Here is a 22,321-nt window from a genome sequence, read left to right as displayed (position 1 = left end):
TTTGAATTTTCCATTTATAAGTGATGGTTTAATGAAATATTTTTATTTAATTTGGTTTTCAACTTATCTAAATTCTAAATTCCTAGTTTATAAATATTTTGGACTCAAAATTGGACAAAACTTATGAAGTGATAAACATAATTTATTTTTGAACAATTCCTTTCCAAATTTTGGGCTTTAAGCCTGTTGTTCCTTTCCCAATCATTCATAGTTGAGAATGATATTGTATCTATCAATGTATAATTTAATAAATTCATTAAAATTGTTGAAACGTGATGATAATGATTACAAACGTAGCTTTTCTGTTTATAATTCGTATTTCGATTGCCTTGCCGTGTATTCGTCCTAAATGGAGATTTATTCCATTCAATCTTGTTTGTCTATAAATTTAACAGAGATAGTGTAGAATTTTCCATGTTGAATAGACAACATTTTTCTATTTCATCTTGATTTCCTCCAATATATCTGATAAAATTAGTATGTTACGATTGAACTGTGATGCATTTGTATGCCAGGTGAACATCCTGCTGCCGATAGCATTCTTTGTGATCTGCGTGTTTCTGGTGACGCTGCCGGTGTTGGAGCGGCCACAGGAAGTGTGTGTCGGCCTCATCATCACCCTCTCAGGCATCCCGGTTTACTACATATTCATCGAATGGAACAAGAAGCCGCAGTGGATACAGAAGACATCCAGTCAGTTGACAATTCATTTTAATAATTTATTTAGATAATGTAGACATTATTTTGGGGCAGATGCTTATTTTCACCAATATTTTTCCTAGTTTGTCAAGTACGCTATACACGGTAACAATAGAAGTTTTCACTAGGTATCACAGGAACATGGAATTGAAAATGCAAAAAAAAAGTATATATTTGAGTTTCGGGCATTTCCAATTTGGGCTCCTACGACAACTAGTGGTGCCTACTTTTGTCCCAGTGACAGGCTGCTTCACGAATTATTTATTTGAGATACTGTACTAAAATCTACTTTGAGAACATATTTAAGGACTGAAAGTTTGTGAAGTGAAGAACAACAAGACTTGACCTATTTCGGACTATGTGTAACCCTTTCTAAATTCGAGAGAGGAATAGCACAAGGTCACCTTATTTTTTCTCTCCTTATCATTTTGATGATGTACTTATTGTATCAATGAATGAATAAAGAATGAATGAATGAATAAAGTACATGCACATATTGAAACAGAAAGAGGTTCATCGCATTACTTCAACAAATTCTAAATTTTTGGTATTCATATTTTTCCACTGGGAATTATTTTGATTGTTGTAAGGTATTGTGTGGAAGTTGAGACCAAACCTTATTTCTGACTGAGTTATTTTATCTCAATTCGGGAGAGAAATAGCTCAACGTTCGTTTTTTTGTCTTTCTCCAATTCATGTCAATAATTCCAACAATAAATGTTGGGAAATTCAGCAAAGAGACAAAACAAAGTTTACCTGAATGTCTATGGGAACCAGTTCATTAATCGAGTTGGACATTTGCAGTCTTTTCCTTCTAGAATTTTACATTTCAGCCGCAAAAAATAGACAGGGAATTGGGTAGATGGGTTAAGCATCAAATATACTAATATGGTGATCCTAAATATTTGTATAGCTGAACCAAATCTTATATAATTTATTCCAATCGGCCATATTGACTTTCATGAAGTTGTATTACTTTTCTAGAACTTCAATTTTGATTGTATCAGTTATCGTTCATTTGATGAAGTGAAATGAAATGAATTTATTTCTGAATAGAGAAGGAAAAAGTTCAATAACGGTTCTCACTGATACAAATATAGAAGTTCGTTATTGATATTCTATTCCTTGACTTCTTCAAATTATATATTTTTTCTTTATTTTAGTCAATCTCATTACCTTGTAATGCTTTTCTATCAGAAAGAAGAAAACATACATAATTGGACGTTGAATCTCGATCCTGAGAATATTAAAACAAGTGTTTGGCTTTTTTGTTGGACGGGTGACCGCTTGTTGGCCAAGTTGGTCAGCTTCTCTTTCTGAAACTCATTCCATGTCAGATGTAAACCATCTCTCAAATTTCATATTCATCATGTCCCAATAATATACGATTCAGACAACAATATGAAAATGTACGATCAATGTTTTGTAATTCAGCAAAATCCTCTCATCAGCAGCTTCTTGGCAATATTAGTTTAATTTGATACAGTCACGCAAATCTATTACAATAACAATGTATAATTTTGAAAACTGAAGTGAATCTATAATTTGTTTTAAAAACTGGTGAACACTAAGTATCTGAAGTGTCTTGAGATTTGAACTATTTAATGATTGAAAATTATCATTTATTTTTCAGATTATTTGAACTCAACCTGTGCAAAAATGTTTATGTGTGTTCTGGAAGAAGGTAAAGACAACTGAACTCATTCTATTTGCGCTTGGCTTTCGAAATGCAATGGGTTTGCTTGGAAATGGACTGAATGATCACAGGAAAAACGGTGAAATGGCTTTTCAAATCTGTGATGGCTTCATTATTGCTTAAGTGCTTTGAAGAATGTGACAATCATTTTATACCGGGATACTAAGAGTTAAAACTAGCTAATTTTGATTCACAATCAAAACAAATAAATGATAAGTAAATTAAGGTCCAAACATTAATAATATGAGATTGATCATATTTTTTATTCTTGATGTTCATCTGTTGATAATGATGAAATTCAAGTAAAGTAATGTGAAGTATTAATACAATAAGTCTTATGGAAGGCTTTCGTTATTTTTAGATTTAGAGCTGAATTCTTTCCAGAAATTGGAATTGCCCGGTTAAACCCTCAGCTAAGGCTTAATTTATTACGCTTAAATATATTTTCATTTTTTAAAGTTATTTCATTTATTTATGGTAACAATAATAATTTATGGTAGGTTACATTAGCTCACTTAGTGCCGGTTTCACAAAAGCCGGTTAAATTTTAACCGTGATTAATTTCACGAGAACCAATCAGAGAAGCCGTCTTTTCTAAAAAGGCCTTCTCTGATTGGTTCTCGTGAAATTAATCACGGTTAAAATTTAGCCGGCTTTTGTGCAACCGGGCCTTACAGATTTGGCGGGCTTAACCCGCTTTCTTAATTTCTAAAAAGATCTTTATACTCTTTCGTACTAACCACTCTTTTACTAACGAGCTTATAGGAAAAGGAACATGGTGTATTGATTGTTTTGTATATAATTTCTGAAATATTATTTTCAAATATTCCAAATACTATCATTCATCAAGTACTTATAATAAGTTATTTGGTTTTCTATTAATATGATACTTTCCATTTATATGATACGTCTTTTTATTTGGCTCAAATGGTCTATCGTTATTTGCCCGCTGAGATAAGAGCTGATATGGATGAATGCAGTGTGGCTGCAATCAAGCGTAAGGTGGAGGGGTGGCTATACCGCCTGGGCTGGGAGTCGTCAGAAAGCCTGCTTCAGTCTGTTTATTGGCACTAAGATCATCACTATTAATTTGATAGCTTTTCTTATACATACATAGATTTTTTCATTTTTGAGAGCTTATAAATTTTCTTACCTTTCTTCTCTTTATATTTACCACATACTTTATTTAATCTTTTATAGATATACATTTCTTCATTACTATATTATTTTTAATGGTCACAGGGGAATCGGCTGGTTCCTGTTCCTCGGTAATTTTTATATTTTTATACTATCATTTTTTTACAATACGTATATACAAAATACCCACTCATTGAATCGTAAGAATTCATTCATAGTTCAATTATGTTACTCTGATCAATCATTTCCTGTTTATCAAATTTCCTCAATGAACAATGTAATAATGTAATTTCATAATTATAATACAAACTATTTTATACTTACCTTCTTCTTGTTAACAAAGTTGGACATTCTAGTATATGGACATTATGAATAGACTATTGGCTACTCACTGTAACAGGAACCCACCCCTTTTACTCAGACGAATAGTCTTGTTGGGGTATTCCAGTAAAACATGCTCTGTATTACAATGTAACCTGTATTTTTTATGGATAAAGAATATTTGAATTTGAATTCCAAGTCATCCATAGAAAGGTCTCTTTCATTAAAATAATATGGAGTGACTACAGTCAATTTGCAGAACCTTTATGTTTCATCTATAATTCCGGAGAATTATAGACCCATAAGTTTAATCAGTAATCTAGCAAAAATAATGGAGAAAGCAATCAAAACTAGATTGATGGGTTTTATAAACAATCACAACATAATTCATAAGGATCAATATGGCTTCCAAAGTAACAAAAATACTGAGGATGCTCTGGCCGCCTTTACAAATGAAGTTTCTGAAGCCATGTCTTCCAATAACAACAAATGTCTAGCTATAATGATTGACCTGGCAAAAGCCTATGATACCATACCCCACAATAAATTACTAAAAAAATTGGAGAGGTACGGGATTAGAGGACTCCACCTTGAATTATTTAAGAATTATTTAAGTGATCGGACACAATTAATTTCTGATAACAACAGTTACAAATCAAACACTATAAAACTTAACGACTTTGGATTACCACAAGGTACCGTCTTGTCCCCGATTTTATTTTTACTCTATATCAACGACATCTTTAAACTAAATATTGATAGTTCGAAAATAATTTCCTTTGCTGACGATACGGCTGTAATAGTTAAGGACCGCTCATGGTTAGAGACGTACTCGAGAGCAGAAAGAGTAATATCCATGGTTAAACAATGGCTTGATATTAATACATTGAGTATAATACATCAAAAACTAAATATATTACATTTTCTCCTACAATAGTTGGTCAACCAAATGATGCTATGAATTTAAAAATACATACAAATTGTGATTTTGAAAAATGGAAGGATTGTGCATGCCCTAAACTAAAAAATGAAAAATCTATAAAGTATCTGGGCATCATGGTTGATTGTAACCTTAAGTGGGAGCCTCATATAGAATATATTTGTAAACGCTTAAAATTTATTTCCTTTATCTTTTATAAAGTCCGTAAAATATTAGACATTAAATTACTTAGGGTCCTTTACTTTGCCTATGTTCAATCGGTGCTGCAATATGGGTTAGTGGTATGGGGAGGAGCGTATGATGTTTTCATGAATAAAATTTTTACATTTCAAAAAATGATAATAAAAGCAATTCTTAATAAGCCAAGGGCTTTTTCTAGTAGTGAAACATTTGCCGAATTTAAAGTGATGACAGTACGTCAAATTTATATAAAGAAACTTCTCTATTATGCATGGATGAGGAAGGAGGAATTTACAGTGAATAATAACGTTTCTATGTATAACCTGAGAGTTACATCTCATAACATTTATAATATTAACTATTCAGATTTGACAATAGTGAGAAGACAATTGGGGTATCTTAGCTCAAAAATAATAAATATAATGCCAAATGCATTGTCAGAATATCTTTCTAATAGGGGTAGACAGAGGATGGAACAGATAAATAAGTGGGTGATACAAAATTTTTTCTTCGACATCAGTCAAATATTATAATTACAAGACTAGTAATTTATTGTTAACTTCGATTTTTTTGTAGCTTTGATTATTAGTAAATAAATTTTTTATATTGTCTAACAGCTGATACTCTCACTCAGCGGTCAGGGTTTTGCCCTTGCTGGGTGGTGCCATGTAATTTTAATTTATATGTAAAATAGCATAATATATTAATATAATCTAGAATATTTCTTTTGTAAGTTTTTTATTTTTTTGTATTTTGTTTTTATGGGCAATAAAGATGTTTAAAAAAAAAAAAAAAAATTTGGCTTTCCAGAGGCCCTGGTTTATCGAAACTCGGCCAGGCCAGATATATTTCCCGTGTTACGGACAAACACGTTAAGCTGTCGGTACCGGCTGTCTAAAAGCAGTCACTAAGTCATGTCAGAGGCCCTGATATTGATCAGGTGCAACCTGAAAACTAACACCAGCCCTGAGCCAACCAGGTCCCTCGAAATTTACTTATTACATTAAGTTGTATCACTACATTTATTGCCTACAGAATATTCTGTATTTGTGAAGACGATAATTGAGCCATATTATATTTAAAATTTTCATACTAAATAAAAATACTAAGAATTGTCAAAAACCTCAGATTTTATTAAAAGTAGAAAGACCGGCTTCGGTTGTTACACCATTGTCAATCTCTGATGAACTGAAAAAAATTCATACTCTTGTGATTCCATGTTGACGTTGATTATGGTACTCTGAATCTAATAATACGTATTTGAATACCCTATTCGATAGTTCTAATTCATATCCTTGTTAATTGTATCATGTTAAAGAAGCATAACATGCCATTCTCCAATTTTAGTATTCTACATCTATCAGTATTGTTATTAGTTTATTAATTAATTTATTTATTTTTGATAATACGTTTTCCAAAAGCAAATATATGAATTTGTAAGTATGATTCATTTCACGAGAGTGGGAAGCATGTATCACATTTGCTAAATGTTTGTAAATAAGAATGCGGCAGTGGATACATAATTGAAGGAATTAAGTTAAGTTTTTCATAATGCTTTCAGCTTATATTGAAATCTGGCTTTTTGCTAATAAACTTTTGAACTCAATCGACTTTTTATTTATTTGGTTGTTATCTGTTTTATTGTTCACTTTGACTTTGTAACTGGTTCTCAGTTATATATTGATTAACACACCAGGTTTGGTTCAAGTGCACAACCTCATCTATTCATTAAATTTTGAGAATTATAAAAAAAAGATAAATAGAACCAGTTTTGGTTGTTACAGCTATCAATCTCCAGTAACACTCAACCATCAGGTGTTAGTTTACTATGTCAGCATTGGTTGAATATACAGCATTGATGATATACGGTACATAAGGAATGATCACGGTTTGAACTATAGAATGATACTCACATAGAATCTCACTAAAGATGAACTAGGGGTCTCCAACAAAATTTTCTTGAAGACCCCTTCATCAAGCCTCTATTGTAGCAAAGACCAATATTAAAAAGTAACCTCTGCCATCACCCCTGAATTAGCATTAATTCTGAAAAAGCATTATGCAAATAAAATGGCTTCTCTCGTACATGATTGGTACCTTGTCATTTCGCAGTATTGACTACTTGAATAAACTAAATATGAACCTTTATTCAAGTTTTTCTATGCTTGGTCAACAATTGACTTATTGATTGCTGGAAAATTATTGAGCTAAAAACTTTCTCAATTCAGCCGTGTTATTGTTGAATTTTTCATCATTTATAAATATCTTTATGAATCATTCTGCATGTTTATTAGCATAATGTATAACAATCACCTTATATATTATAATTGAGTATCGGTTTGAACTGGAAATTTCAGTATTGTAAAAAATTATAACTGAGTATTTCAAGTACAATAAACAGAGAAGCTAGACGCTGGAGCTACCCGTAACGTTTACTAAAGCTCTGCTCATGCAGGAAAAATATGTTATCATACGAAATAATAACGGGTGATTTAGAATCAATAACAAGAACTTTTAGAAACGTCTTAAAAGGAAAGCGAGAAGGGAGAAAATAATTTTATCTATAACAATAACAACAACTGCACGAATACTCTCTTGAAATCTTGTGTCGGAGAAATCTCTCTTGTGTCGGAGATTCCTCATCGTGCGCTGCAACATTTCAACTGATATATTGTGGATTTTATTCTTAATAAATATCTGGTATAATTCAACACAGTCAGGCCTATTGATCGAGTAGTGATAGCTTTTAATTTGAGCTCCACGAAAAGAAAATAGCAGGTGGACAAATATGGCGGTATATTATGGTCTATGGGGCCAGGAAACGTAACCAAATAGTGAGATGACACGGTTAGGAAAAAATGTTATACTCACTCGCACAGCATCCATTGATTGCCGTGCAGTGTGGATGTCGCACGAAATTCGATCAATAATAATAACAATAATTTATTGATGCAATAATAATATAATAGATGTTGCAGTGATCAATGAAGAATATTCAACATAGGTTTCAGTGAGTTTGTGCAGGAGTAAGCTTCAGGAGGTAATTTTCGAAAACTGAGAAATGTCATTAATGATTCTTAAATGGCAAGCTTGAATTTAATTATAATAGATAAAATTATTTTTCCCTCACTCACACTTTTGTTTTACGATTTTTTTAAATACCCGTTATTTTGGGTGACCCTTGGTGAAACACCTAATATTTAATACATTTTTTTCATTCCAATTGCATCTCACGGACTCCTCTAGCATAGCTCGTGGTCCACCTCCTCCCCCCAACCTCACAATAATATGGTAAGTATTTCCAATAAATTTAGCTAGAAGTTAAGGTGTAAAGGTGCTTACAAACATGCGTCACGAGCATTTTTCGTTTTTAATCAGTCGATGATTAGCTTAGAATATATTTATTAATTTATTCGTACCGAAACAGTTAGACACAGATATAATAAGCATAGTATTAGATGTAAAGCGAAATGCACTTGTTCGTGGCGCATAAGTCTAAGTGCACCTTAAGGTTCATGCGGAATGAGTGCGAATATTGAATTAAAGCTCATTGGAAAAATATTTTCTCTGAACCGGACACGATCACTGATACGGATATGTGGCAATACACCTTAATTGTCGCCGCTCCCCTTTGATTTCGACACTTTCATGAAACTTCTGGTTAAAATAAACTTTCTCATGAAACGCCCCAATATTATTTCCATACTTGCTTGCATAATCCTACATGTTGGTATGCATAGGCACATGTTGATATGCTTTGGTAAAAAGTTTCAAGCTTATTGCATGTGATATGGAAGATTTTTATGTAAAAGCGTAATAGCTTGTTTAATTGAATGGATTGTGAATTGGTCAATTCATTTGTAAGAAGTAGTCAATTAACTAGTTAATTTGTTATTTGCAAGAAATATTGAGTAACTTAGTCCTAAAGTTAGTTGACAGACTGAGACTGTCTACCAACGTTGACTAGGCTAGGCACACACCAGTTAGACAAGACAAGACAAGACATGATCAGACACGTTCAGTCACAATTCCTCACATTGCTTATGAAGAAATGTCTAAATGAAATCACTAATCGTAATCAGTGTGAGTTGCGTCATAAGCAACTATGTGAAGTATTGTGTCTGGTCATGTCTTGTCTTGTCTTGACTAACTGGTGTGTGCCTAGTCTTAGTCCCATGTAATAGTCCAAATAATCTATATTATTTTTTTGATTCTTTGAATCAAAATAAATCGATTTGCTCCACTCTAATTTCCATTTTAGGTGAACCTCCCATAGGACTGTCATATAGTATTCATACATAGTATACTCCCATCTCCCATACACTGTCTTATAGTATTTTCTTGTAGAATTTTTTTTATCGGATAAATTAATTAAACTTTAATTCAGTGTGAATTAAAAATTTAAATGCATATTTCGTTTTTCTAATATCCGTAGTATTATTCAAGGTTTACTTATATATGAGTGGTTAAGAGGATATTACACTCCAAAAAGATGAGTTAGCAGAGCCTCTAATTTAAAAAAATTTTCGAAACTTTTTCAGGCATGATCTACAAACCAATGCTGGAGAAAAAACAGGAGAATGATTAAAATCATATTGATGTAACTATACCACCAGTTATGTGGAATCAACAAATATTAATCTTACAGATTAATGTAATGTATATAAAATATATTATTTTAAATTATCTTCACCAGATTTTGTATTTTTTTCAGGCATGGTCTACAAACCAATGCTGGAGAAAAAACAGGAGAATGATTAAAATCATATTGATGTAACTCTACCACCAGCTATGTGGCATCAACACATATTAATATATTAATTTGATACTTCATTTCGAAAATGCAATAACTATTGTACCATAATGCATTCCATGAGTTGAGGATATCATAGAGAATGTCTTCCAATCTATAGAAAAAACGAAATAAAATGTTTATTTGTAATATATGATACCAAATTAGGGAATACAGTATATCATACCATACCGTAACATTCCATAATATTATATTTTTTGTCAAAGTTTGGAACTTTTTATGTATAACTGATAATCGAGACTAATGATTACGGTATGAATATTGTCACCTCAATTATCCTGTAAAACGGGAACCCTATTTTATGCATCTTTTTTTATATATTTATTGTAGTTCTAAATGATGGTTGAAATTTGAACATTAACTCACTTTACTTTTAAAACGGTTACATTCCTTCCGTAACATTCCAAACAGCAATACGAAATTATTATCTACGTGTGGGAAAAATAAAAATTAATATTTATGAAGACCAAGTAGCGGGTTTCACAACCTAAAAGTACAATAAATTAGTATTCGAAACCGTATTCTGATACGTAGGTAGGTAATGTATTTTTAAAACAACTTAATTGATCACTTCTGTAATTTTTTTTTCAATTTCGGTACACTACGTTTAGGGTTATCAGGTTTTGTAATGTTCGATTGTTTGTACCTACATAATCTGTTGAGGGCTGCTATTTTACACCCATATATTTTTTGAGAAGGCATAGGATACAGAAAATAACGTATAATATCACGAATAAAAGCATTGAAAAGCAATAATTAATAATAATAAGCAATATGAGCTACTAGATTTGAAATTGTATTTATAAAGACAATCGTATATTGTAAAATAATATAGTTTATTACGATCTCATTATTTTCAATGGAGAAGTCATACAAGTTAACGTTTGAAACGTTTTCCAGTGCCAGAGAGTGCCTCATAAATTATTATTCACTTATGAATATAATGGCTGAAAATCCATATATGAACTATATAAAATCTTTTGAAAAAATATTATATAAATTGTACCTTGTGTGAGGAAACTCGCAGCATACAGACAATAATTTCATCAATAACTGTTACGAACCGTACGATTAGAAATGAAAAAAAAAACAAAACCATTAGGCTATCAATAATTATTCTTCATTATTCACAATTCAATTGTATGGGATTCGCATCTTATGTTAGTGTTTTTGTCATAAAGATAAAAAACTCTAATCAAAACATTATTTATATTTATTACTTATTTATAATTCAATTTGGGTTAGATTTTTCATTTTGTGTCTTGAATCTTGAGTATATAGAGGTGCGTACAGATATACACGCGCCGCGAACATGAACAATTCACTTTTAATCAGCTGATGCCAAGCTTTTTATATCTGTATCTTACCGTTTCTGTAAAAATACAGATATAGTCAGCTGATTAAAAGTGAATTGCTCATGTTCGCGGCGCGTGTATATCTGTACGCACCTTAATAAGTTGTAATTGAAAATATAGGGAAACAAGTTCCTAATATTGTAATAAATACTATTTTGACAATAAATAAAATTTATTGTAGTCGATGATTTGTCAACTATTGTTGACAAATTAAATATATAAAATTGTTATGATGTTCTAGTATTACTTTGTAAAACATGATAATGTTTACAAGTAATTATTAGCACATAAGATTTATGGTTATTTTTATCAGTAACTTTATATTATTTGCATTTCTTGTATAAAAAAGGAATAATCAAATTATTATATTGACGTATTATAGGTTTCATGAATAATATGGGATAATAATAGCCTAAGTATTATTTATTCATTTATTGTAAATAATAGAATGAATCTTGTTCATTCTTGGTACTCAAGCATTTTGATTTTACGGGAATTCCTTCACATTCGAGTATTATTCTTCATAGATAATGATATATTGTTTAATTTTATTTGCAAAATAATTTAATTTTATGATTTTTAAAGCATGATTAATACGTAAATAGTTTTAATTTATAAGATAAAACTCATTAGTGGTTTTAATACTTCAACAGGGTAAAATGACATGTGTAGATTTCTTTATTATACATTTTTGTATCCAACTATAAGTATGTATGTAATAATGCTTAATAATTTCTTAATGTTTTATTTTGTGTTGAGTTGTATTTGATTTCAACGAATGCAGCAAAAATTATAATTCATTTATAATTCATTAAAAATACATCGTTAAGCACTCATAGGTATTTTATCACTAGTTTTTAAAAATCTCTCAATACACTATTCTTTTTTTAATAGTGCATGCATTTTTCCATAATCAATAATATTTGTAGTTTGAGTGGAATTTCAAATTTAAAATTGAGTAAAATATTTCAAATGTGAAATCTTGGAAAAAAGATACACCATGTGTATGCTAACTTCTTTCTATGCTATAATACTCAAAGTTGAATAATTTTTTTATCCTTATCTAATTCTAAACAATCTTGATATTGCATTCAATAGAAGCAAGTATTTGTGACAAGGGTAGAATAAAAATGTTTCATTAGAGCAAGTTTTCATGGTACTTGATTCTTTTAGTGTGAGTTTTCATGGTACTTGATTCTTTTATTGTGATTTTTCATAAAATTACTTATTTGAGGTAATTTATTGGGGTAATATTTTGAATCTATAAAATTAATAATTAATAATGTGCCTTTCCTCTACTATTGAACTTTACATCTCTAATAGTAGTCTATTAGATCAAAAACTAAATTTTGAGCAATAATATTATACTTTGATGGAACTTTTGTATTAAAACTCTTTCTTATTGGATTAAATGTGTTGAGAATTTTTTGTCATTAATATTATTATATTTGAATAAAATTTATTCTGTTTTTATAATCTCGGCTACTGTATGTTTTTTGTGAACTTCAAATAAATCTTCCAAAATTAACTATCTCATCCGATATAGCACATTTCTTAACGATAAAATTGTTGTAGGCTACTCTGAGAAACTGTATTGAGCAATTTCCTCCAAAAACGAGCAATTTTTTTCAAAACAACTCGATAGCTACATCTCCTAAAAAATGTCTAAACACTTATTCCTATTTGATTAAGTCCAAAAGAAATTAGAACTTTGAAAAAGTTTGTGGGATAAATGTAAAATAGTTGAGTTGTTTCCTAAAATTGACCACTCTGGCAAAAAAAACAAGTCACCATTAGTGAGTTCCAAAAAACAAGTTCCATTATCTATTCCATATGTATTCTACTACTATTTCCTATTCTACCTAATATATAATTTTTCCTCAATTATTGCAGTATCATTGTTGCTTATGAACGTTTTTTATATCATGACAATTTAGACTACTGTGCACTACCTACCTTCTTATGTTCCATTTTTAATATGTTCTATTGTTCGTATAGCAACTTCTTGAGTTGAAGATGATTAAAAAACGCAATAAATTTATATTAAAACAAAAACATAATTTTTTGTGCGAATAATGCATGGATTAGATTGATGCGAAACTAGATTGATCGTCCATCTGATGATATATGCATCTTTGAATAAACTTGCTCAATTATTTTCTAAAATTAGTCAGTCTTTTCAAACAGGTAGGATTTTCTTGCAGCACTGTTCTTCAACATTAGCTTAAATGAAGATACAAATATCATCTTCGGATAGATTTATTTTATTATTATTTGTTGGATTAATTCGAATATTTATAATTAATCTTTCATTGAGAAGTTTGAGCTACTAAAAAAATCAAATCAAAATTTTATTCATAATTTCAAAATCAATTAGGGTCCTGTCTAACCAATAATTAATTCACATTCGAAAATGCTTTACAGAACTCATCGTACGTTCAAAATATGTTTCCAATCGGTAAAATAATTTTTATAAATAATTTACAATATTATTGCAAATTTCAATATCGCGATAAGTTTGTTTGAATGGTAGATTTGTACACTAACACCTAAATTTACAAACATGTAAATCTTGGTGGTAGTGATTTGTACCACATGATCGAGCTAGCCAATCGGAAGCGTCACCGTCAATGGCCAAACTATCTGTAGCTTGTCCCAGTCTCTACTGTATAATAGGTTCATATCAAGGAGGATATAGATATGAATATGATACATATTTCATGAATATCAATCACTTGTTATGAAAATATCCATGAAGGTGTACTTTATGAATTAAAAGAAGAGAATTGCTTCAGCTTTTAGAATCACTTATTACAATAAATTAGGCCTATACATCAAATATGTGATATACTATACCAGGCCTTTGTGATAATTTTAATAAACATATTTAGTATAATGGGTGAAAAAATGACAGATCATTTCAAGTATTAACTTCATTTATTCAGTACAAATTAATTCACATTATTAATTTTCTATCAAATTTCTTGCTCTTATATTATAGAAATACTGGCTCGTTCGACACTGTCATATACAAACTAAAATGTTATCATTGAAAATAATGATATTGCACCAATAATAAAATGGTAAAATTCTATCATGAAAGAGAAAAATATGATTTATTCAACTATATTACATACATATTTCTTCAGTGGTATCAGAGAGTAGTCTAAAGTTTTGATTCCTTTTCAGTTGATTACGGTAATTATTCAAACTGAATTAACTTCAGTCTTTCTGAGGTAACTCTTGGAAACTTTGTGGATGTGTCAGTCTGGTAGAATATTTAGTCTATCAATTAAGATATTGACAACTAACAATTATTGGTTAAATCTGGTTTGATTTGCTCTAAGATATATACTATCACCAGGGAAGTTTATTTTCGTATTATGAGTTTTAATTGGTAAGCTATTGGTAAACACAGTTCAACAGTTCAAAGTTCCGGTAATAGTTACAGTATCAAAAGTAGGCCTACTTCATCTTAAAGCAATAATGAATATTTACACATTTGCTATAATTTCAATTTGTTATATTTATTGAAAGTAAATCCATATTAAATAAATTTATTTTGGAAGTAGGCTATCTAACGTATTGAAGAACTTCTGATAAAAGTTTTTTTTATTGCGGATGATGCCCACATAAGGTTTTTGCTTGTGCGTGGGTAATGGGAAGTGCGAGGGTGATTTATGGGATGATCAAACGTCCATGCCTATTCGATGGAATTCGGCGGGATTCGAACCCGCGACCAGGTAGCACTAGCAGACTGAAGGGTGCAACAAATATATAGTTCGCCTTATTCTGTATAGGAAACAGGTAGTATCTGAAATTTTATATATATTATAAGGAATATGAAATCTATCAAACGGCAAGGGTAATAAAGGGATGGAGTTAAGCTGTAGGGCTTACTAGTCAAGCATTGGAAAATACTCATATTAGGCTAAGACCATATTATATAATTGATTACGGAAATTATGTACACATATAACATAGAGAGCACAACACATAGACTAATCTCTATTATAAATAATAATACAAAAAATATTCACAGATATAATCATTCTTGAGTTACTCCAACTTTCGGAGCAGAATAATTATCATTACTAACCTATAATATAGTTGTAAAAAACTTATACAGGAATTGTAAAAATTTATACAACTCTTTACAAGAATTCTGCTTGAGAGAAATAGGAATGGCCAAAATTTGAATCCACATTTTACATGTTTGTGATTTGTGATTCAACAAGTAAATCTTAATTCCTCATAGAAATATTATGTCTCCAGAAAAATTACCGTATCCAATGTGAAAACTCAATTTCTACCTTCGAAATGTTCAAAAGATTTAGTGTGGATTGATATGTTGTGTCTTTACTTGCTCTTTTCAAAAGTGAAGTTATTTCAGAGCAGTGGCCTAGTTCTCTCCTTCTCTCACACATTAATTCTGAGACCAAATAATATTCTGTGGTGAATTATGATTTACTCCAGTTGAATTACAACAAAACAATATCTGTCAGGTAAAAATCGATGTTTCTCAGTACTACTCCCAAAGCTATGATAGGTGTCTACTACTTGCTCTAATTTTAGTGGCAACTCCAATCAACAGGAATCATCTTGATAAATACAAAATAAAAAAGATTCAATTTCACAAAATGAATCGATCATAACAAATTTAACAAAATTATAGTAGAAATTCTTCTATGGAATTTACAAATAATTTATCTCATCCAAACAAAATGGAATCTTGAAAATGATATCAACTGTAGTCTACGAAAATATTGTCAGTACAACAGACGCCACTTCACTTATTTATTAATTTGTTTTCAATTTAAAGCAATAATCTATTCCCAATCGAAGATCGACAACTTAATCAATAGATATTGACATAGCAAGTGGAAATAGGATTTCAACGAGCCATAAAATAATTGAGTTTATAAAATGGATGAAGTAGTTATCGGGCATTCAGAAAATGAACATAGATTAACTTTCAGTTGGAACTCATCAGTAAGCAATCACTTGACTCGAAGAATTTCGACCTGATTGTACCAACAGGGATCAACAATCTTGGCCCAAATCAGATGATAATTTATGGGCACTGTGCAAATCCCGGATTAAATTTGATCACGCTTGGTCCAACACAGTTAACTTGAAAAATAAAAACAGAAATATTAATTCAAATTTTGAAAATCCGTGCTAGTAATTCCATGTTGCTGAGGCATTTGGGAGCAGGCTGAGATATCCTTAGGGAAGGTGTTGATCCTCGAGGATAGTCCTTAGTATCCTTGGCTGGGTGGGGGACCATAGGCGGCCGCAGGGGCTCCAGCTGCTGGGTAACCTCCCTTGTTGGCTTCAGGGTAGGAGGCCTGTCCCTCGTATCTGGAAAAGCGAAATTTTTGATAGAATGATTGATAATATTGTAAGATTTTAACTTTATGAACTTACTAAAATGAAATGTCTCTGAATTGTACGCGAAAATCAAACTCAAGCTATGCTTATTTTAATGATAAGAAAACAAAGATATTGTAAAATTTCACTAAAAATTTATTAAAACTTTAAAACAGAACCATGGTTTCATTTTTCTGTTTTAAAGTTTTAATAAATTTTTAGTGAAATTTGACAATATCTTTGTTTTCTTATCATGGAGAGATTTCACAACATCACCATCAATTCTACTAATTTTATTATGCTTATTTTGTCCAATTGTGAACGATTATTGCTAAAAAAAGAACAAACTAGTTACCGTAAAACGGGGTTACTTAGGCCACTTTTAAAATTCAAACACCTGGTGAATCTAGACCAATCAATTTACAGATTTGAAACTTAGTGCAAAACTTGGGTCTGTATCTTGACTTATTGTTTCATGTAATAAAAAAATATTTGAACAATTTTCACCTGAAAAAATATAAAAAACATGGTGGTCTAAGTTTCCCCTGGAATGGGGTAACAAAAACCAGGTATGTTAAATGAATGTTTGGCTCAAGTTGAATACTCCTGGGGTAACTAATTCCATACACTAGACTAAGAGAAACAATATTCATGTTTAAAAAACTGAATTTAATGGAGAAAAATAATACAATTTTTATTTTTAAGATTAAATGAGTGAATGAATGAGATTTTGGCTCAAGTTTAACACTTCTAGAGCAACTAAATCCATACACTAGACTAAAAGAAGCAAAATTCATGTTTTAAATGAGAAAAATAATAGTTTGAAGAATTATTTACATTTTCTAGATTACCATAAATGATCATTTCAACTCATACAAAAAAGTGTGGCTTTTCTTGTGGCTTTTGTTACCCCGTAGACAGACCAGCTGAGAAAAGAGAAGCATCAGGAAAAAAATAACCTCAAAATTGGAGAACTAACTGATGCATCATCTAGACAGACAATTGAGGTTATGTTTCGAAATAGTTACTAAACTTGAAAGAGAACAGACTGGGATGGACAAATAAAGTTATGATGGGTATAAAATTTGGTACAAATTTCCTCCAAATAATAAAACTTTTTAATGCTTTACTTCAAATCTGTCATTTTTTTTTGCATCAGCTTGAAGTTTGTACAATTTCCAACTCATAGATCTATAAACATCCAGGATTTCTGAAATCAGTGTTACCAACATGGGCTCTTGAAATTTACCTTGCAAAATGGCTTTTGTTACCCTGTAGGCTTAAGTAACCCCGTTTTACGGTACTTGACAGGGGTGAACAGGGCTAGTTACTAGCCACCCCCTAAATCTGTTTCTTTTAAGTATGTTAGTGAGTATATTTCATTCATAGAATCACACTTTTTCGCTTGTGAGTAATGCTTTCATGAGCTCCAGCCTTGTGCATGGGTGAGGTGAGATGGATGGTTATGAGAGATGAGTGCAGCTTTCAACCTACAGCTTTCAACTGGATTCCCACATAATTATCAGTATGAGTGAAATTGATTGGCACAGTGAAGCAATAATCTATGAGTTCGATTCTCCACAATTTCTGATTGGACAATTCCCACTCAGGATAACCCACTCAATCGAGTATCTATGAATAGTTTCATTAAAACGTATAATAATATTATTTCTGAACTGGTAAGATTATATCCCATGGTATAGGGCGTTTACGCTCCAAATTTCACTGTTCACTCAAGTCGATCGTCCTAGCAGTTCTTTTTCGTGAAGCTATGTGTTGGTGGTAGTCTCAGTGCCGTTCTTACACTCCCACCTGGCCAAATTAGGTGCCTAATAAATAGACTGTGGTCGACAGTGATTGGCTTGAGTTAACAGAGAATTTACTTGAAATTTGGAACATAAACGTTCTATATCTATATCTTCTCGTTCTATATCTTCTTATGCTATATTTTCTCTATGACATGATGTTGTGAAACACCTGTAGCTTCTACAACATTTTCCCAAAACGGTTGTTTTAACCGGTGGTCACCGGTCTGTTGCTTCTACATGTTCCCAAAACGGTTACTTCAACCGGCGATCACCGGTTGCTTCTACAACATGTTCCCGTTCCCAAAACGTGGCCTTTGATGGCCAGCTGCCAGAACGCACCTGACATCGGCGTGGAAACCGGTGGCCCAGTCGGCGACATAGCTGACGATCTGCAGACGGCCGTCTGGCAACTGCACACGGTACTCTCCCTTCACCTGGTCGCCGTCGCTGACTGCGTTGTGCGAGTAGTCGGTGCCGTAATAGTCGTCCTTGACTGCGTAGTTGAAGTCGTATGGCATACCCGGCACGTGAGGCTGGTTCAAATGCGCTGTCTGCAACAAAATCCAAAAAACGTTAGTGTCCGCTCAAAAAATTACAAAAAGGTTGCACCAAAACAAAAAGTTGGCGTCAGATCCAAAAACTTACAAAAAGTGTGCAACAAACCACAATAAATGGAAACGTATGAAAACTGAACAGTGAACACTCTACAGAGAACGTTGAAAGGAAAAATTCACAAACTCAAATATGTTCAGGAAGAAACAGAGGAAGTGAAAAAGCATACTACTTCTATTACTGTGAATCTAACTATACTAAGCTATTAGATATGAAGGGTAAAATTTCAGAATATCTATTCGGTATGAACTAATATGGGGGAAGATGTTCAAACAATATCACCAACATTTTTCGAAAAAATTGATAATATTGGATATTGAGAGAACATTTTTACTCATCTCTCTAAATCAATATAAATGTTGTGTCTCCAAGTGAGAAATGGATCATTATGGAGGAAGATCTTCGAATAATAATATTTTAAAAAAAATGTACTCAATTCACAATGTGGATCAATTGAAATATTTTACAGATTTATAAACGATAAAAATAAATAAATAAGTGAGTTCACGAAGGTAATCTCGTTTACGTAAAGTTCAAGTGAATAACAACCCTCGAAAAGAATGATGCGATATCAGACAACTAGACAAACAAGAAGGTAGAAAAAATAAAGTTACGAAAACTAGTTTGAAAAGTTTAATCACACGATATATTTGGAATAAGTTCATTCTTGTAACCATAACTATAACCACTTTTCATAGGATATTGTAGTCTCTGAACATATAGAGTGACACAGACCTCCAATCTATCAACTCAGTCAGTCCTTCATCAAAATAGGCCTATTCAATTGAATCAATCAATTGAATCCTCATTCCTCAATCCTAATAGCTCAGCTCTAAGTAAAGTTAGTGGAAGACAATTGCAAGCCTCTAGAAATAAATATGAATTTCATTATTATTAATCCTTTGAAAGAATGCAACAAATAAATAAAAAAAATCTACTAGAAAAACTTCAGCTGTTATTTTATTTCCAGATATATGTTCAAAGCATGCATCACCAATTCTAGAAGGTCAACGACGTGCTATCTATAGAATGCACCAGCTATTTGGTATGTATTAAACTGATAACACATCATTTACATAAATCATTAATCCATCGACAGGATGCTGTGACTAAGCTTGTTCACTTTCAACTGTCATCATATCTGACGCTTTCAATGCTGACAGAATGAAGTGAATCTCACTATAGAAGAACTGGTTCCGAACTAAAGCTCAGCCACCCATTTTATCTTCATGTAAGATTGATTATATTTGATGTGTGCTGCATGTAAATATTGCCCAATATGGGAGAAGCTGCCCACCCGATTATCGACTGATTTATTGGGCAAGAATTAATAATGATGACCTAACTGCATACTATTACATTCCACATCAACCTGCAACTTGCATTTCCTTCTTAAAATAATCAGGTGCACCACACAAACAGATGACGGCTTCAGGCACTCTGAAAAGTCATCATTAAAGGATAAAAGTCATGGATGAAGGCACGGGCAGGCTGTAATGATTGATATACTTCAAGGGTCTTTATTGAGTACGCTTCTTGAGAAAGAACTCAGCTAATTACGCTTTCATTGCCCAAGAGTCAGCTACACAAGAATACTTCTGGTTGGTTCCTGTTATCTGTTGCTAGGCAAATAAATCCTAATGTCTAAGAACGTTCTTGAAAATTGATTATTAATACGGCCTATAATATCCAGAACAGCATGAAGAGAACACGTTGAAAAACAATAATAGTAGGTCCAAGGGTTAAGCCACACGAAGCGTTTTTAGACGAGTCCGTAGGGCAGAAAACTCTGAGTATCCGATTTTTCGTAGTATGTATTTGAATTATGTATACATCAATATATTCATACAATATATATAGCGTTAGAGATAGTTTATCCTGTAGTATTTCCGAGAAAACCATTCAATAAGTTGAAAAATGAAGTTATCCCCTTAAGAAAAAAGTAGAGGTTTTTCAGCATAAGAGCATATTTCATGAGATAATATATATATATATCAATATTTTCATAGCTGGAAATTCTTATTAGTTTCACTGAGTAGGTAGGCTAGACGTTATGGGTTTAGCTCAGTATTTGAAAAATAATTATTACCGGTACTTCCCGATAAAAATATCACACATAATAATGTACCTTATTCCATTAGTGTAACACAATTCACAAGTGACAAAATCTTTCAAAAGGATATACCTTACCCTGTGGATTTCGTTCCAATATTTCCACTCCGAAGAGTATCATGTTTTCTGAATGAAAGCAGACTCGCGATTTCTTCAACTTGAAAACGTGAGGATTGTTCTAGAGCGTGCGAATCGCCGAAAGTTATATCGATATTGCAGTAAATATATAAATCTTCGGCCAGTCAATTTTGCACGAAGTATATTTGATATTCACTGCTGTTACCACCCAACTATTCATTATTTCTCATCCACTCTTCATGGTTGCGAAAAAAGACGTAATAATAGAGACTAAGAAGGATGGAGGATGGAAATTATGTCTAGATAAAGCGTGAAGTACGAGAAAGAAAGAAGAAGAAGAAGAAGAGAAAAAATAAACGGGGAGAGAGGGAGATTTGCGAAAAATGTAAGTGAGGTAGTAGAAGAAATAATATGAAAGGATTAGTCATCTCAGAGTACAGTGTAACCAAAAAGAGGAATAATAGAGAAACAAAAGAAGAAGAATATGAATAAGAAGAAGCAGAAGAATAATGAAGAAGTAAAATATATTACTTGAATTACCAATGTGTTGGGTTGCACTAACCAATATTAACTAATCTTAATCAGCTGATCATACCTACGTTGTACAGTTGCAGTGATCTCTGATTAAAAATAGATCATGAAGATTAATCATGTAAAGACGAATAAATATGAAGAATGGATTCTAGATAAAAATATTCGATCGACTTTTTTACGTTCTATAAATCGGTTTTGCAAAATCTAGGACTATCTACCTCTAATATTATGCCATAACAATTTCCACTATGTTAGCTTGAGATTGTACATGACTTCGATTACCATTACCACTCCATACTTAGCCAACCATTCTCTTAACCTTTACCATTCAAGGAGCTGAAGAAGCATCTCATCCCCGGATCTCTGATTTATGCATACCAATCGCCAGCCTTATAAAATAACATCGATTACCTCTTTCATTTCACTTTTGGTCTGGTTTTCACAATAATCTCATCTCTTTCCTCTTCTCTCATCACTTGTAATGATTTTGTAGGTACACCCTTCTGTGTCCAACCAACTATAAATGTTTGTAGTTTGTATTCTCTTTTGGTCTTGATTTCACAATAATCTTCCTACTATTCTTCCAATTGTAATTATAATCTATACAATTTTGTGTAGATCCTTCTTTATTGATCCAAATGTTTGTATTTAGTTTTCATTAGG

General features: G+C 31.8%; 2 protein-coding genes across 5 annotated transcripts in view; one reads left to right on the top strand and one right to left on the bottom strand.

Moving 5' to 3' along the window:
• Positions 1-11,106, top strand: part of LOC111051694 (Y+L amino acid transporter 2-like) — a 47,557-nt gene extending 36,451 nt beyond the window's left edge. For 2 of the 3 annotated variants that reach the window (XM_039425165.1, XM_039425163.1), the window contains exons 8-10: positions 516-693; positions 2,333-2,383; positions 9,688-11,106. In XM_039425165.1, coding sequence (XP_039281099.1) covers positions 516-693; positions 2,333-2,383; positions 9,688-9,734 — 276 coding nt within the window. In that variant the 3' untranslated portion in view covers positions 9,735-11,106. Of the gene's footprint in view, positions 1-515; positions 694-2,332; positions 2,384-9,514; positions 9,663-9,687 lie in introns of those variants that run through there. The other variant, XM_039425164.1, reaches the window with a different exon arrangement.
• Positions 11,107-14,059: 2,953 nt separating this feature from the next.
• Positions 14,060-22,321, bottom strand: part of LOC111057361 (pro-resilin) — an 89,376-nt gene continuing 81,114 nt past the window's right edge. For both annotated transcript variants that reach the window (XM_039425162.1, XM_039425161.1), the window contains exons 3-4: positions 18,662-18,873; positions 14,060-16,505 (exon numbers count right to left, since the gene is read on the bottom strand). In XM_039425162.1, the coding sequence (XP_039281096.1) occupies positions 16,403-16,505; positions 18,662-18,873 (315 nt within the window). In that variant the 3' untranslated portion in view covers positions 14,060-16,402. The remainder of the gene's footprint in view (positions 16,506-18,661; positions 18,874-22,321) is intronic.

The sequence above is a fragment of the Nilaparvata lugens genome, chromosome 3 (assembly GCF_014356525.2).
Source record: "Nilaparvata lugens isolate BPH chromosome 3, ASM1435652v1, whole genome shotgun sequence".
NCBI classification, from domain to species: Eukaryota; Metazoa; Arthropoda; class Insecta; order Hemiptera; family Delphacidae; genus Nilaparvata; species Nilaparvata lugens.
The sequence above is the reverse complement of the archived record's forward strand: the minus strand, read 5'-3'. Positions and strand labels throughout refer to the sequence as shown.